The sequence below is a fragment of the Conger conger genome, chromosome 6, assembly GCF_963514075.1.
Source record: "Conger conger chromosome 6, fConCon1.1, whole genome shotgun sequence".
Taxonomy (NCBI): domain Eukaryota; kingdom Metazoa; phylum Chordata; class Actinopteri; order Anguilliformes; family Congridae; genus Conger; species Conger conger.
Genome location: NC_083765.1, coordinates 30,893,252 through 30,910,004, shown reverse-complemented (window position 1 = coordinate 30,910,004; position 16,753 = coordinate 30,893,252). Strand labels below are relative to the sequence as shown.

At 41.7% G+C, this 16,753-nt stretch overlaps 1 protein-coding gene across 4 annotated transcripts in view; it reads left to right on the top strand.

Annotated features, from left to right (window-relative positions):
• The first annotated feature begins 269 nt into the window (after positions 1-269).
• lef1 (lymphoid enhancer-binding factor 1) overlaps positions 270-16,753 on the top strand; it is a 42,731-nt gene continuing 26,247 nt past the window's right edge. For all 4 annotated transcript variants that reach the window (XM_061246686.1, XM_061246685.1, XM_061246687.1 and 1 more), the window contains exons 1-3: positions 270-1,303; positions 3,119-3,185; positions 4,548-4,675. In XM_061246686.1, coding sequence (XP_061102670.1) covers positions 1,097-1,303; positions 3,119-3,185; positions 4,548-4,675 — 402 coding nt within the window. In that variant the 5' untranslated portion in view covers positions 270-1,096. The remainder of the gene's footprint in view (positions 1,304-3,118; positions 3,186-4,547; positions 4,676-16,753) is intronic.

The following is a 16,753-nucleotide window of genomic DNA, read 5'->3' as shown; positions in this document are numbered from 1 at the left end:
CCTATCATGCAAAAAGTAGGCAATACAAGTAAACTCAACTTCATCCTTTTCTTTTTTTACATCATCGTGGTAATTTGCTACTGATTGGTGTTAGCTTCATACACACCGCTCCCTCCGCCCATTGCTCTTTTTCCTGTCTACCCGTTTGCCGTGTGCGATTTATAAACCTCTCTCTCTTCTCTCTCTCTCTCGGGAGTGTCAATCGGTGTGGTGTCAATCAGAGCGGCGGTTTCGCTTTCATCTTTACCCCCACAGCCATAGCAAGACGCAGAACGGAGGAGGGGGGGAGAGAGAGCTACATTCACTGACACACTCACAACTGCTACATTACTTAACGGAGCGGAGCTGCCTCATAACTAATTCTGTAAAGCATCGAAAATATTGTATTTTTTACTACTTTATGACCTAGATTTACTTCATGATATATCACGTAAATTCGGTAGTGTTCATTAACGTAGTCTAGCCTCAATAGATTAAATAAATAGCAGCAGACTACGGTGTAGCCTATTTAACAGAGGAAGACGGGATTTCAGAGTCGCTTGTGAAAAACATTTTTTTACTTCTCTTTTTCCCCCTTTCTTTCACCGAGGAGACATATGAGCATCCGGAGCATCGAATGGAAAATATTCTAAGTTTCACTTATTGTAATGGCTTGTTTATTTTTTCCTGGGCCGCCAGAAAAACAAACAACACTCGCCTGTTTCTGTAATTTATAAGGTCAAGTCAAATTTTTATGATTTTTTGAAATTGTTAAGGACCGAAAAGAAGAATCCTGCACAATGAATGTGCTCTAACTTCGCTGCAAATACCGCCGACTAGGCAACTCAAATGTGTCGGATATTTCTTTTTCTGACTTCTTTAAAAATCCGCAATACTTAGAGAGAGTCATAACACAGAGCTCTCCTGTTTCTCTAGTCAAAACAGAAGACGCGTGTTTGCAGCCCACTACAGACTGCTCACTCACTCGCGAAACACTCACGAAAGTGCCCAAACATTTCGTTTACTCAAGTTTTTCGGTTTCTTTGGGGGATTTAGATACATTAACAACACTATTAGAGGTGCCTTACTTGAGCGAATTAGATTTTTTAAAACCAAAATGCCACAGTTAGCTGGCGGAGGTGGCAACGGGGATCCAGAACTTTGTGCTACCGATGAAATGATCCCTTTCAAAGACGAAGGAGATCCACATAAAGAGCAGATATTCGCCGAAATAAGTCACTCGGAGGAAGAAGGGGATTTGGCAGATATCAAGTCATCTTTAGTGAACGAGTCGGAGACGAACTCAAACAGCAACAGCCATGACGTGAGTGGATTGAATTTGATGCATTGATAAGTAAAAGGAATGTTCATTTTGCAGTGTTAATGATAATCCAATATATCGTTGGAGATGAAGGTCCAACAAACAAGAGGGGTACTGCGCCAATCGTCATTACATATTGTTCAAAACACAATTGTTTCTCTTCTCAAATAAACTTAATACTGAATAAAAAAATAAATCATTCGCTTAGAAAATAATGAAAAAAATAAAATAAAAAAACCCACGTGCGCGAAACAAACACCCGAATTTCAGATTTTCCAGAAATTAATTATATATTCTAAAAGCACAAATATGTTTATTTGAGGTGTTGTATTAAATAAATCAACGACGATTTAAAATAAAAAATGAACGCATGTGTTCAATGTAGCCTGTTATTTAGCACAAACAAATGTGGGCATTGGAACGAGATTTCGAAGCATAATTTCCACATGCAACATTTTAACATATTAATACAAATAAAGATGCATTTTAAAGACCAGATTTAAGTTCAACAGTAATGATTTAACAACATTCCACATTATTTTTTTTAATGGTATGGGGATCATAGTTAAAGTACTGAAAGTTAATACTTCCATTGTTTTGTATATTATTTAGGCAGCAAAGCGTATGCAATGGCAAGATGATACCGGCTTTTATTTAAATTGCAATTCCTAGGCAATTTTTTCATTTTATTTTTTTTGTTTGTTGTTGAGTCTCTGTCTGAAAACAACATCCAAATGGTCACTTAAATTGTTTATGTAGGCATACACTTCACATTTTGATTTAGGAAAGAGGTTTGCGAAGAAATCACATGCAGTACTTTAAACAGAATAGCTAGCTTGGTGCAAGTAAATAAAGGTTTTTTAACGAGCATTGTTGTGCAAAAACTGGCGCGTGCGAACTAGTACCAGCATCCTATCCCGTAACGCCCACATACAGCAGGCTACCTGGCCCATATGCACTGAGCTTATTTTCTGTTTGTCTTGGTACCAAAAAGACATACATTCGAATAATATGGCCAGACCGGTGTGTCTGCTGTGTTAAGCCATTTTTTATTCTTATAATTAGTCAACAACTCTAAAGCTTTGTGAATTAATTTTTTTTGTAAGACGAAAATACCAGTAATAGGGAAATCTGCTTTGCTAAATACAATTTTAAGTAGGGAAAACTTTAACTTTATCACTATGGCCTAGTCGTCAGTTCTTGGTGGTATGACAATAATAATTATGTAGCTACCCTATTGCAGCCTATGTATGAACGTTCGTCATTGGAATTAATTCTATTTTGACTTGCACCTCATTAACTGCTTTTAGAAAAGAAAATGGGAAAGGGTGAATATTAACTATGAATCCAGTAAAGTTCACTGACTCTGCTGGTAGGCACCCTAAGGGAAATGAACCCTGACAGGGAAGGCTTTTTAGACATTCTGATTGAAGAAGGAGGGAGGAAACTGCTGCCTGGATGTTTCTATGATCTGGTATATAGCAGGCCTTTCCTCTTCTGCCAGTGTGAAACAGTGGCTGATATGAAGGAATAAAAATCATAAATTTTCCACCTTTTTACATAAATGCCACAGACAATTTGTGAATTTGTGAACAATTAACCTTCGATTTGTTTGCTCTTAGACTTCAATCTAATTAAGATTTGCTTTTTGTGGAAATACTATTTCTGCTCCATTTTATTTATTTTTGAACCGACGCCATCGTTTTCTCCAAGGTGGACTAAAACCGCAACCTTCCCCCAAAGTTCTTGCTGCATGTCAATGTTTGTTTCTGTGTCTTACTAACAAAATGACCAGGGTTCTCTGCTATTTTCAAACAGGCTGATAGACATTCTCAAATACCCCAGGATTCATACCATGAAAAACACAGGGACCATCCTGACAATGGTAAGTTCAAACAAATGTTATTACTGAATTATCCAGCAAAACATCCACTTTCAATGACACCACTTAAAAATGTTTCACATCTAGACATTTAGTTTTGTGTGTCAAAGCGACTTTATAATTTCCTGCATAGATTTCACACTACCAGTTTTAAATTGTAATGGAAACAATTGGAATACCAATAGGCAAATGAAACTACAAGCTACTGAATAGCACCGTCTTGGCACTGTTTTGAGTTGTAGAACTAGAACACTCAGATTTAAGCTGAATATTGTGAAATGAATACAAATACATGGAGATAAAACACAGGTCTTGCAGTGTCAAACTGGCATGCATTATCCACACAATACATACCATTTTAATTATATTATAAGGATACGCATAGTTAGCATTAGCTCTGTTTTGGTTTTGGGGAGATTTTTTTGACCTGATATTTGGCCTTTATTTGTTGATTAGTTGTTGATTTGATTGCTGTTAATTGAATTGGCATTTAGCATTTATGGATGGGAACTAGTATGGTTAATATGGAGTATCACTAATACTGTTGGGTCAGTACTGCAATGCCCTATTGAGGATTAAGCTGAATAGTTATACGCATAGTAAATTATCACATTTTCCTGGTCACAGGCACAAAAAAATTCTAAACCCTAAAAGGAGTGACTTGTATTGCTCTTCACCCAGGCTGGGAGAAGGCAGAGTAGTGCAAAGTGTGCCCCCACCCCGCCCCACACACAAACACCTCTGGTGTTGTGACTGAAAACATGGGGCTGCTGTGCAGGGAGCGTTTGGTGCTTTTGTCAGCTCCTCACCCTCGAGCGGAGAAGAGCAGCAGGTCAGAACGCTGGTCTGCTCTTCATCCTCCTGTGGTGTGAAAACAGGACAGCCTTAGACTGAGCCCAGTTTGGGAGGCGGCCCACGGCCTCTGGGAGTGACGCCGATCGCCTCTCAGATGGGGAGGGCTGGGCTCTGGGAGCAAGTGTCTTTCAGGTCAAAGGTCATGGCGAACAGTGGGGTGTCCTCGTCTTTTTGACATGATCTGTGTGTTCCCCTTAATTGCTCCTAATTGGCATGGAGCACCACTATTGTTTTCTGGAATAATGACCCTACCCCCTAAACGTGAAAGGGAGCAGTTTGACAAGAAACAAATAAAAAGTGTAATATGTTGATTCCTGTTTGCCCTAAGTTTTTCCCCTTATGCGAGAATTATTAGGATAAGTTGGAGGTGGCTTTATGGAATACTTGAATAATATTAAAATATATTATTTCTTTCCAGGGGGTTTTAGGGGTATAGGTACATATTTGAACTGTAATCAATTTCTTCTCTTGCCATCTACATCTATTCCATATGACTGAATCTTCTTTCAGGGAAGCACCAAGATGTCTACAGTAAAGGGCATCCTTACACAGGTTATCCAGGCTACATCATGATGTCAAACATGAACAATGATTCTTACATGAACAACGGGTCCATTTCACCACCAATGCCCAGAATGGTGAGTCCTCTTGTGTGTGTGTGTGCATGTGTGTGTGTTACATTTTCATTATTCTTCTTATATCCAGTGTAGTGAGGTTTTTTCGTTATGCTGTCCGGATACATGATTGACTGATGGTAACAAGTGCTCTGATCACACAGTGGGAGAGCACCTAGGGGAATATATATATACACACAATGAAAGATTAACTTTCACTGAAGAAAATGTTACAGTACATGTACAGCACATCTAGACATCTCTGAATTTACATTATATCTTACTGTCTATTAAGAGTGTAGTCACATGAAAATATAACCTCAAAGAAAATAATTCTAACCTACTTTTCACTGTGAAGAGAGAAACATACAGGTTTACATGCACGGTCGTGTGTTTTTCCCCATGTTGTTGTTGCTTTGGGAGAGCTGCTGGTTGCAATGTTGGCTGTTTCCATATTCCCAATTTGCTCAGTTCCAGCATGCATTCTCAGTGTGATTCCAACAAATGAAAGGCAGATTTAAAAAAGAACACGCGAGCAGCTGTCCAACCTAATCCTGTTCTCTGCTTTTTTTGTGCTGGGAAGACACTCAGACCCGCCATGGCCTGGTGCTTCTGAAAGCCAGGAGCTATGCCGTCTCTTTGCCCCCCTCTAGCAGAGAGCTTTAGGGGAGACTTCTCTCCTTGTTATCGCTCAAAACTCAAATCCTTTGGCGGTATCAAATTAGCTGATGAATTTTTCATGGCACATATATAAATGAACGGTTTTGGAAAGTTTGAATTAAACTGAAATTATTCATCTGAATCTGTGAATAATTTTATGGTGGATTTGCTATATTTAAAAAATGTAATTTCCTGTTTCACTGTTTGCCTGTAGGTGTACAATATGTAGGTTAGGAATACTGTAATTTTGCAGATGAAAATAGGTATTTGAAGACTACAACAAAACAGGAGCAATCTGTGGCAATAAGTGGCATACAGTTAAATGTAAAATGTTGGAATAGTGATGACATTTTTGTGGTTTTGGCTTTGTACTCACACAGAAAAATTGATTTAAAATAAAACAATAAACATGAGGTTAAAGTGCAGGCTGTCAGTTTTCATTATTTAAATTTAATATAAAATAAACCATGTTGGAATAACAGCCCTTTTTATACATAGCATCTCCATTTTAGGGGGACAACAATAATTGGACAAATTAGCATAATCTGAAATTAAGTCATCATAGTACTTGGTTGCAAATCCTTTGCATTTGATGACTGCCTGCAGTCTGCAATCCATAGCCATCAGTAAACGTTGGGTTCATTTCCTGGGGATTCTCTGCCAGGCCTGTACCCATAGCAGTATGTTTGGGGTCATTGTCCTGCTGCAAGATGAAGCACAGTCCAATGAGTTTTGAGACATTTGGTTGGGTCTGATCAGATGACATGTTTCTGTGCACTTTATAATTCATCCTGCTGTTTCTATGAGCAGTAATGTCATCCATGAAGACAAGTGGGACAGTTCCAGTGGCTGTCATACATGCCCAATCCATAACACTACTTCCATCGTGTTTCACAGATAGGGGGTGCTTTGAATCTTGAGTAATTCCTTACGTTCTCCACAATTTCCTCTTTCTATCACTTTGGCAGAGGTTAATACTTCTGTCATCTGTCCACACGATCCACAACTCTACAGTTGAGTGATGTAGTTTTTTAATTTAAATTTTTTAATTTTTTTATCAAACCTGGCTGTTCTGTTTTTGAGGCTTATCAGTGGTTTGCATCTCGTGGTTAACCATCAGAGGTTATGCTGGGGTAGCTTTCTCTTTATGGTAGACACATCAGCTCAACAGTGTGTACTTTCTTCCAGTGTATCAAACAATTGCTTTTGATACGCCCAATATTTTGGTTATGTCTTTGATTTATACTGAAAAATCAGAAGAAACAAACCAATCAAATACATCACTAAAACAAAATGGCCTGTTTTATTGATTCATTGACACTTATTTTTGACCTGCTCTATCAAAGTCAGTCGTATTCACCCCAAAACGCATTTTGAGTTTTAGAAACAAATTGAAAGAGAAGAATGTAGAAGAATTAAGCTTTCTAACAATAGCAAAGTTATCTCTCTACTCCAGATATCAACAAGTTGTGTCCCGTTGAATGCCACCAAACCATGTTTGAAAATATTTACATTAACATCGATTTACGTGAAATTGGCCGTTGTGACTTACAACTGAGTATGACATTTGGTCCTCATGCGGGGAGACAACAACAGCAGACTCCAAATGCAAATTTCACACCTAGAATGAACTCTAGACTCTTTTGTTAGCTGTCTTGTGCATGGACTAATTATGCAAAGACGAGACGAAAGCTTGCAGAGAAACAGCTGAGCAGCCGATTATCTGATGAATTTTGACAGTCTGTACTTCAACCACATATTCATTGTTCATTATTTATTATTAAAATATATATCCATTATGCTGGATTGCAGAGCCAAAACAACTGTCACTGCCCCCATACTTTTGCATGTAACTGTGTATATACAGTTACTTTTTATTGGAACTCAACTGCATCCGTTCACTGGAATTATCATGGAGAAAAGCTGTATAGGATAATTGAACAAAAAAGGATAATGCATGTTCAGTGATTTTCCCAAAGCACAAATGATGGTTCCTACATAAGAAAATGCCTGTCACCAGAAAATTAATTTGGGAGCCATTTTGGAGGCCAGAGGGACTTTAGTGAATGAGTCCTTTTGGGCATGTGGTTTCATGGTTTACTGGCTTCTGCAGTTGGGATGCTGTGGTAGTCTGAACTTTTTCAGCAGGATATAAAACAACACAAATTACCTTTTATATACTGAAGTCATCCAGCGTGCCCTAGTGCCCTCTGTCTGTCAAGCTGCCACACCCTTTCTTTCGGGTACCTAACTCATCAGTCTGCCTACAATGGCAGTACAGGAGCATGCACATTCTTCATGTTGTTTCAATCAAGCAGGTTAGAGATTGGACACTGTGTAATGCTGTAGGCTACCCTTTCCGGGTATGACTGCCATCTTGAGCTCAGAGTGGAAATTCTTTGGTTGGTGGTCTTGTGAAATTCATTGCCCTCTAATGGCTGGGAGGCCACTGCCAGCAGTGCGCTGTGACAAATATCTCTTTCATTCCTGTGTAAATCAGATATGTTTAAATGGATATACAAAGTTGATGTAGAACTGCAGAAGTGGTCACCACTAGTCATATACTATCTTTGAAAAGCATACAACACCTGGGGTCTGTAACACCAGTGATAAGTAAGATCAAAGGCAGGTTCTGCTTATTTTCAAGGTCAGATCTATTTCCACTAGCGTCATTACCAAACCAGGCTGCTGTTTTGCCTTAATTTTTCTCTGCAAATTATTACTGAAAAACAAAATAGTCAGAGACAGAGATTTCACTTTACTGATACACATTTGCACACAAATCAGAAACTGTGACCATCTCAACCCAGTGTTCATTATGAACCCAGACAATTGTTGTTATCCTTGAGTGAACAATGTCTTTACACATTAAATAGTTTACCACAGTCTAGTCAAGACGCTACACCAGATGTAGTGGAGGCTACCTCAGATATAGTAGCCATATTGCTGATGTGATTTGAAATGTACCTGTAATGATTTTCAAAGGTTCAGTCAAACCATCTGTTGATGGCCTGAATTTCCTTTTTTGGAAAGTGAATGGTGAAAAGCCTGCCAGTATTTGGCTCTAGTGTTGATTTCATATGGAAGCTCACATGATCTTTAAGTTACACCCTCCTTCTTTGATTGGCTGAACAGTTAAAGGTATTCACCAATGGCTGGCAAAAGTTCTGCTTTTAGAAACAGCGATGCCTCCAGAACACATCTGTTCACAGCCAGCAGTCATTGCACTTTGGGAAGATTTGAGCGAACAGTTTCACTCTCAGCATGTGGTCTTCACTGTCCTAAAATACATGTTTTGTAACATACTTTAACAGGACGATCTATAGTATTTCCCTGAAAATCCATTTAAAAAAGGATCATCTTAAGATTTGCTCTCTGGGAAATCATCAGCTTTTGGAACTTGCGATTATTTTGGAAGCTGAGATGCAGAAGCAGTCCATTTAAAAAAAAAAAAGCAATTATAATTATCAGCTTTTCCTTGGACAGTTTAATTTTCATCAGGCATTAGCTTATCTACATCTGCTTTTTTCAGTAGTTTGATCTCACAGGAAGTGTGATTTTAAATGGCAGCATACGGTTCACTTCCACCACTAAACACTTTGTATTTTCAAATGTCTTGTCATTTAGATATTGGGTTAACTGACATATCTTCTGATTCACCAAGCCTCAGGCTGCTGTGTGTATTAAGACATCATATACAAGTCACCTTTTTATTCTGTGTTGTGCTTCCTCTTCATAGAAAGATTCCAGGTCAAGATCAGGGCTATGATTGTCATGTACTTTGACACAAAGCTGCCGGCTTATTGTTCAGTATAGTAGTAGACAGTAGTGAACAAATACAGACTACTGCACGTTCATAACAAGTCTACTCAAATCTAGTATAAGCACTGGTAATCAAAAGCACTGATACCTATGCTGAATTTGTGAGGGGGTACTTGTCAGTGTCACACTTTTTGTTGAGAAGTACACTCATATATCAAAACAAGTACCATTTTGCTTGGATTTGTGTTACTTTAAAAATAAATACAACTTGAGTGTAAGGCAGGATTCTTTTGGAGTGTAACCAGAAGATGTGCAGTTTTGTCCTCTTATCATAATGCTCCTCTTTGGTTCTCAGAACTTGATAAACTGAATTGTTTCCCTGGAAATTGTAAATGGTCATGTTCGGTAGGCTACAACAGCCCAACTTGCACCAAGAAGGTTGAATACGATAGGGTAGATGATAATATTTAAATGCGAAGAATATTGAATGTATTTATGGAATCCTTTAAGAGTAAAATGGTGTGAATTAACATGGCAAAAACGGGTTCATTCATGGTAATTTAATCAGCACTTTTCACGATTCTCAGCCTAAATGAATAAGCACTGAAAAGCACTTTGCGTGGTTTGTCTGAAGTCTTTTGGCCCAGGCAGCACAGGTGGAGCGAGAGCGGAGTAAACCTCCTCAGCTCTTTGATGTGAAACGTGACGGATTTAGCCGCACTCCGCTCGCCGTGGAATCGCAAGCCCTGCTGTACGGAAAAGGGATTTCCACAGCCGAGCGTATCCTCGGCAGCTGTGCCGGACCGTCCGAGTTCTCCTCTTTCCCGCCGGCGCGGCGCGGTTCTACACCCGGGCATGTCGCGACAGCATGCGTTATGCTCCGCCGTTAATTCGCTTTCATCCGAGTCCTGTGGGTTTAGCCCGCTCGCAGACGCTGGCTTTAGGTGTAATCGTTGCAGTGTGGTCTCAACAACATCTGTGACACAGTCACATGATCTCAAGCATGTGCCTTTTTAATGTGCGTAGCGTGTGTTGCTATGTTATTGCTGTGTGCAGGATTTCTCAATGCCTCGCAGTCTTAGAGCCCCCGTCATTATTTTTGAGCAATGAGGGCAAGGCTTATAATAAGGATACTCTAGGAAGAGATGTGTCATTTTTGTGTTGATTCTGACACAGTAAATGTGTAAGCCATTCCTTTGAAGATTCAACGACTGTGATTGGGCAACGCAAAGATTTAAACTTTTTTATTTTAGTTGGAAAATGAAAATTCAGAAGAAGTATAAATATATATATTTTTTAAAGGATTTTGAGTGGCCAACACATAAATGTGTCAACTGATTCTAGAGAATTCTTGCACATTGTGTGTCAAAACTGTTCAGAACTAACACAACCTGTGTCAAAGCACTCTGTGTAGAACTAATGACACATGTCTTCTTAGAGTGTAAATATTATATTGTGATATAATTGTTTGTTTGACAGATAGGTGAATGTCATGCACAATGAGTACAGTCATGCACATCATTTTTGTAAGAGGCCCAGCTATGACTTTGGAACCTAAATGATAATTGATTATATTATTTAACCCAAGACTTTTCTTCACAATCAAGATTAGACTTTGCAGCCCCCTCAGTACTTACAAGGCTGAAGCCTCTGATTAGATGAAGGATGTCTGATTTCCATGGGCTTTCTCACTGCCTTCTGCCTCTCTCCATCTCAGAAAGGGCCACCCACAAGTGTCCTGCACAGCTGCATCGCCCTACAATGAATGTGCATTTACTGCAGGAGGCGGCACTGTGCACTGCCCCTTTATTCAAAGCATATGGGGACGTTTGTGCACAAAATGCGACACGCAGGTGTTAAATGCAGTCATGTGCACAGGGCCTGAAAATACAGATGTTGAGGTTGACGAGGGGTGTCTGTTTAGTTACTATCCCCAGACATTTAGCGCCTGAGGCCTGCAAAGTGGTTGTAGGAAATATGCACTTGAGTACATTGTGTGCTGAATAGAGAATTGCTGTTAATTGCTATGCAGTCTCTTTTTTGGTTGTGTTGGTGTGGTGCTGTTGTTGTTTTGTCTCAGAAAATGAGACTCTTGTGAAATTAATTAACTCAAAACAAGTTCTCCCAAAACCATCAAAAAGTATTTTTACCAAGTGAGCTTGGCAACTTTCTGTCCAAAACTAAGATTTAGACATTGCCCCTGCTTTAATAGCAGTGGTCTATTTCAGAAAGGTCACTTCTTAGCAGTCCTCCTTGTGTGGACTGAAGCTAGACTTCAAGAAAGGGTGAAGAAAGCTAAGAAAGTGCAGGCCTTTATGAATATTGTGTGATGCTGTGTAAAGTGTACCTCAAAGCTTTGTACCTTACACTGTGTGTGTGTGTATATATATATATATTTATATTAGGTGTTGCCATTATTATTAAATAGTGCATTTACCCTCTATTTGGTGGACAAAATGTCTTTGTATTTAAATTATGTTGTGAGCACATGCCTTGCACACTCTGTAATCACATTTTATGCCTTTGAAAGAAGCGTATCAAAACTGACTGCTGAGAAATATCTTCTTCCTGTCTTGAGTGTCGGTGTCTCTGTGCAAGTTTCTTTGTGTTTGTCTGTACTTGTCTGTGCATGTCTCTGGGTCGGTGTGTGTTTGTCTGTGCATGTGTGTGTGGGCCTGGCACACTCCAATCCTCCTTATCAGGGGGGTGGAGATTAAGAATGGAAAGCTCCTACAGATGCCCCCACCCCCACACCCACCCCCATACCAAACTACAGCAGCACCTGCTGAAGGCCTTCCCTCTGCAGCGGGGGGGGTGATGGGGGTTTGTCTTTGTGTGTGAGATAGCGTGGGCTCCCACAAGGGTTTGAGGGTTTGTGAGAAAATGGGGGGTATAGACGTGCGGGTGTGTGCGTCAGCGTTAATCTACTGCGTTATCTAGGGGCGTGCTCCTCTCTGAGACGTCATCGAGGCTAGAGCCACCATGACGCGTTCACTGTTCCACCCGCGCAGTTTGAGCTCAATGAGCCGTGTACCTCCTCGCCCTCCTTCCTTTGTTCCCTTTGAGGTCCTCGCACCATCGGCCCTGATAGCTGGCTAAGGGCTGCCTGCCAGGGAGGGTGCTCGGTAAGCCTCACAGCCTGCAGAGAACGGGGGGCGGCTGGAGTGTCCCTCTGTCCCCTGTCACAATGGCTGCCCAGCTGTGCGCCGTCTCCTTGGTTCGTCACAGCTGCGCGAGGGGCGGCCTGGTTTTGTGCCGCTGCCAGCTTTCTCACACAAGGCTTGTTATGGGCCTGGGAAGGTCACAGACATGGACCAATATCACGTGTTCAAAATGGCCAATTCATTGAACAAACACACTCATCCTGTGACAATTATCAGTCCCATTTTGTTTTTAATTTACTTTTGTGCATTTGATTTTTATTTGAGTTCATATTCTTTCCTTGTCTGTAGTCCTGACCGCTGTTTTTTTTGGCTGGAAACAACCCAGCTTTTAACCACGTCCGCTGAGGCCAGTTATTCGGCAGGTGTAATACCTCACTCACCCCTTTCATGCTATTTAATTGGAAGTGTCCACGGATATTTGGTGGAAGAGCTGTAGTTGGCGGATTGAACCGTGAAGGAGGGAAATGCCGGTTTAATGATACTTCGGCCTTGCTTTCAGAGCCAATTTGGGGTTTTTGTATTTGAGTTGCTACTTTAGAGAAACTGAGGTCCACCATTTGTCTGTGGATGTCAGAGCACTCTTAGCTTAACAGATGTGCTCTGGTGCATCCTCACGTCTTTATAGTGCTATAGATGAGGTGACGAGTCAAATTTTGGGAATGGAAAAGGTATCTTAGATGGCCTTAGATTTGGACAGTGCCAGGCCCAGGCACAAGTGAGAGAGTAGTTAATGCAGCTGGTTGATTTGGCTCAGGGTCATTTGGGGTACTTGTGTGTACACTAGATGCATCTGTGTTGTGTGCTTCTGTGTGTCAGTGTGTGTGCACATGCAAGCATGCTCTTGTACTAGAGGTTTGCTTTCAAATTAGTATTATTTCCTTGCACAGTGGGTGTGGAATGGCACATGTATCTGAAATATGTATCTGTGCTGAAACATGGTGTATAAAGATGGATATATTAGGCCTACGCAGTTATGATGCAAAGCTAGCTGACTTTTTTTCAACCCGCCCCACCCCTCACACAGACGCGTGCACACACAACAGCGTGAGCATGTGCACACACACTCGCTTCCTGCCTGCACAAGAGAGCGAAGGGGTGTGTGCAGGGGTAGCCATCAATTAATTTTGTGTGGTCTCGACTATAAAAAGCATGCTGCTCTTTGGATATGAGAAAAGCCTGTTTATAATTTTAGGGAAACCCATAAAAGTTTGCTCTTCCTTTCATATCGGCCACAGAATTGAAAACAAATGGTGGATTTTCCCCCCTTTCCTTTGAACTGCCCAATTATGGACTTGTGAAGAAAAGAAAAATCAGCCCATAGCTCTCTCTCTCTCTCTCTCTCTCTCTCTCTCTCTCTCTCTCTCTGTCTGTCTCTCTCTCTTTCCCTCTCTCTCTTGCTCTCTCTCTCTCCCCCTCTCTCCTGCTTTTTCCTCAGCTCTTTCTCCTTTTTGTTTTCCTCCTCATAATATTTCCTCCTTCCATCCCTTCACTGCCCCCCCCTTTCCTTAATTCCCCCCCCGCCCTTATTTTGAAAGAGGAGGCTCACTGATGTCAGAGTGAAAACCAAGAGCTTTAAGAAAGCTGGCAGAATGCAATGCAGCTGCAATCCGACATGACGCTGGAAAATGGGGCTGAGGCACTGAAAGGCTCCATATTCCCAGGGCGCACCACTGCTTGCGGCCTTGGCTTTGATCTCTTCAAAGCCTGCTGCCTCCTCGTAGATGGAGAGTCTTGGCTGCCGTTCGCCGGAGCTAGAGAGAGAGGGGGGGGGGCTGGGGAATTAGAAAAGTGGGTGGACGGGGGGAAGGGGGGGTGGTGGGGTGTTTTTTCTTCCTTTGCAGACTGAAATCAATCACTATGCTGAAGCAATTATGTGTAATTGAACACGGGGAGATTAGAGGGTCTGTTACCTGAGTGACTGAGAGATGAAGGGTGGAGCGGGGTTTTCTGTAATCTCTCCCCGCTGCCAGGAGGACACCACGGAAAGGGGTGCGCAGGGCGGAGAGGAGAGGGGCGGGAGGGGGCTCGCAAAACGGGCCTGTGCACTGTCCAACAGAGCAGAAAATCACAGCACAATAGAGTGATTACACTTGCAGATGCACCCATATTTATTGTTATGATGATCTCCCCCCTCGCCACGCGAAGCAGAGGTCGACGCGGAGACGGCGAGGGTGTCCTTTGTTGGCGAGCGTGTGCCGGGCGGCTTTCCCAGTGCCCTCCCCCCGCCCCCCGCACCCTCTCCCCCTCCTCTCTAAAACTCCTGAGGAGGCTCAGGATGCCAAGCCGTGTTCCGCTGGCAGGCCAAGCTGTGCCAGGAACTCTCAGAGAAGCTTCTGTGATCAGCTCGGGTTCTGGGGTCAGCGGTGGAAATGTGCTTCCCGTTTGGATTCCGCTCCCTCCGCGGTCGCGGCTGGACACGTCCAGACATCTGCAGTCCATGTGTTCTCTGCTACTCGCGTCAAGTTGTCTTCTCCTTCTTACCCCTCATTTACTCTCCATTTACTCCTTATTTAGCCAACGGCCTGCAGGTCCAGCCTCTCTGACTCAATAGCTCGACTGTGTTCTCTTTAGGCCAGTCGATAAGGGATCATGCATTTCGTGCAGCTTGACCCTTTTTTGCGGGACTTGTGTACTGTTTTTATATGGAAAAAACCACCTGCTGTGTGTTTTTCATATTCTAGTTTTTGAGGTTCATTTTTGCCAGCTTTGAGAGATGTCATTGTTGTCAGAGGAAAGAAAAATATCTTTTTTTTTCAGTTGTAATTTGAGGCAAGGTGATGAAACACACTAAAATATTCAGCAACAGCCTTCTTTACCCACGCCTCCTGTATACATGCTCCTTTGTGCTTCTTTGATCAGCTTCTTTGATGGTAACTGAAGGTGCTCTATTTCATTTTAGTCAACAGGCTGAGGGCATGTTACCTTGGAAATGGTATATTAAAGTTACCACTGCATGGTCAAAGGTATGGTAGCAAGTTACATGACCTTTATTTCTCTGTCTGTGTTGTTTAGCTGATAATATGAATACAATCATTCCTGGGCTTGATTTTTGACCTGCTGAATGTTTGTGTTGAGGGTCAGCAGCTAAGAGCCTTGTGGTGGTTCTGAACTGCGACGGCTCGGGTCCTGGCTTACCCCTCCTCTAAATGGGGACATTAGCTGGGCTGTGACCTCAGCATCTCTGCACAACCCAGTGATGGTGGGCACAGTTCAGTCATGTAGGATGTGGCCAGCAAGGGCTTTTTATGCTGTGGTTTCTCCTGCCCATACTACCCTCAAGGTCATTCTGCTTCTGCCTTTTATTTTCTTCACTTACATACTTTGCACCAAGCCTCAAGCCATGTAATTTCTTAAAGGTGTGCCACACAAACATAGCTTTATAGATTGCTTGCTATTTGTTCTATTTTATGTTGAGGCACTTGTCAAGAAGGTTTTGACAGCGAATATGTCTGTGCCTCTGGGAAATGTGAGAAGCAGTGCTTGTCCTTTCATAACCCATGTTGGGTTCTGTTTATTTTTGAGCAAGCTTAGCTGACCTTACATTTTACTCAACAATAAACAATAAACAGATAAACCCCAAAACCTCAGAGAAAGAAACCCAAAACCTCTAGTAAAAAGGCTTAAATTTAATACAGAATTATTTTTGATTGCAGGGATAAAGGATAATCACTAGTGTATCTGGGTCTAAGTGCAGTACCGTTCAGGGTTGTCCTAGTTTTATCTAGTCTAAATTTCAGAATAGACTCAGTTTATATTCAGTTTAGAGTACAGGGTGAAAGGATAGACATGCTATCAGTGCATTGTATGTGAAACGTCCAGGAAGCTCAATACAGAAGAAGCAGAGGAAAACTGAATTGCAGTACTGGAGTGAAACTTTATTTTATATGAGATTACCAGCAGATGCTTGGTAATAGGGATAGGTATTTACTGTAGTAGTAAGTACAAAATACACCAGGAAAGGAAGAGGAGGTAGCATGAAAAGTATTCTGCTTACTCTTTGCTGTTTAACATCATTGATTCATTGCTGCCATTGCTGTACACCAATCACCTTTTAACTGGAACAGGTCTGTACTGAACATGTTCAAACAAGTTTGTGATTCATGAGCCTCATGTCCTACAGAAGCAATGAACTGAGACAGTATCTGCCTTGCTCTCAAGAGGCTGGGACAAGTGCTGCAGATACACATGAGGGGAGATATTGTGGATTACCATTTTTTCAGAGGCGATTACAGAGATACTCGTTTCACTCTGTTCTGCGAAAGCAAAGTTTTCAAAGCTGGGAAAACACTGGGAGATGTGGGTTTCTTTGGCTCCCTCAGTGCTGAAAAGCAGTTGTTTAGCATTTCGCCTGTTAATCCCTCAGGAGGTAGTTAAGCCGGCACAGGTCGGCAAGCTGGAAGTCACATGTAATTGTTTTCCTGAAAAAGAGGGCTCCTTCGTGATGATTAGCAGAGAAGGGGGTTTCTGGAAACGTGCATGAATCACGTTCCTGGTATTGTGTTTCTTCCATGATGGA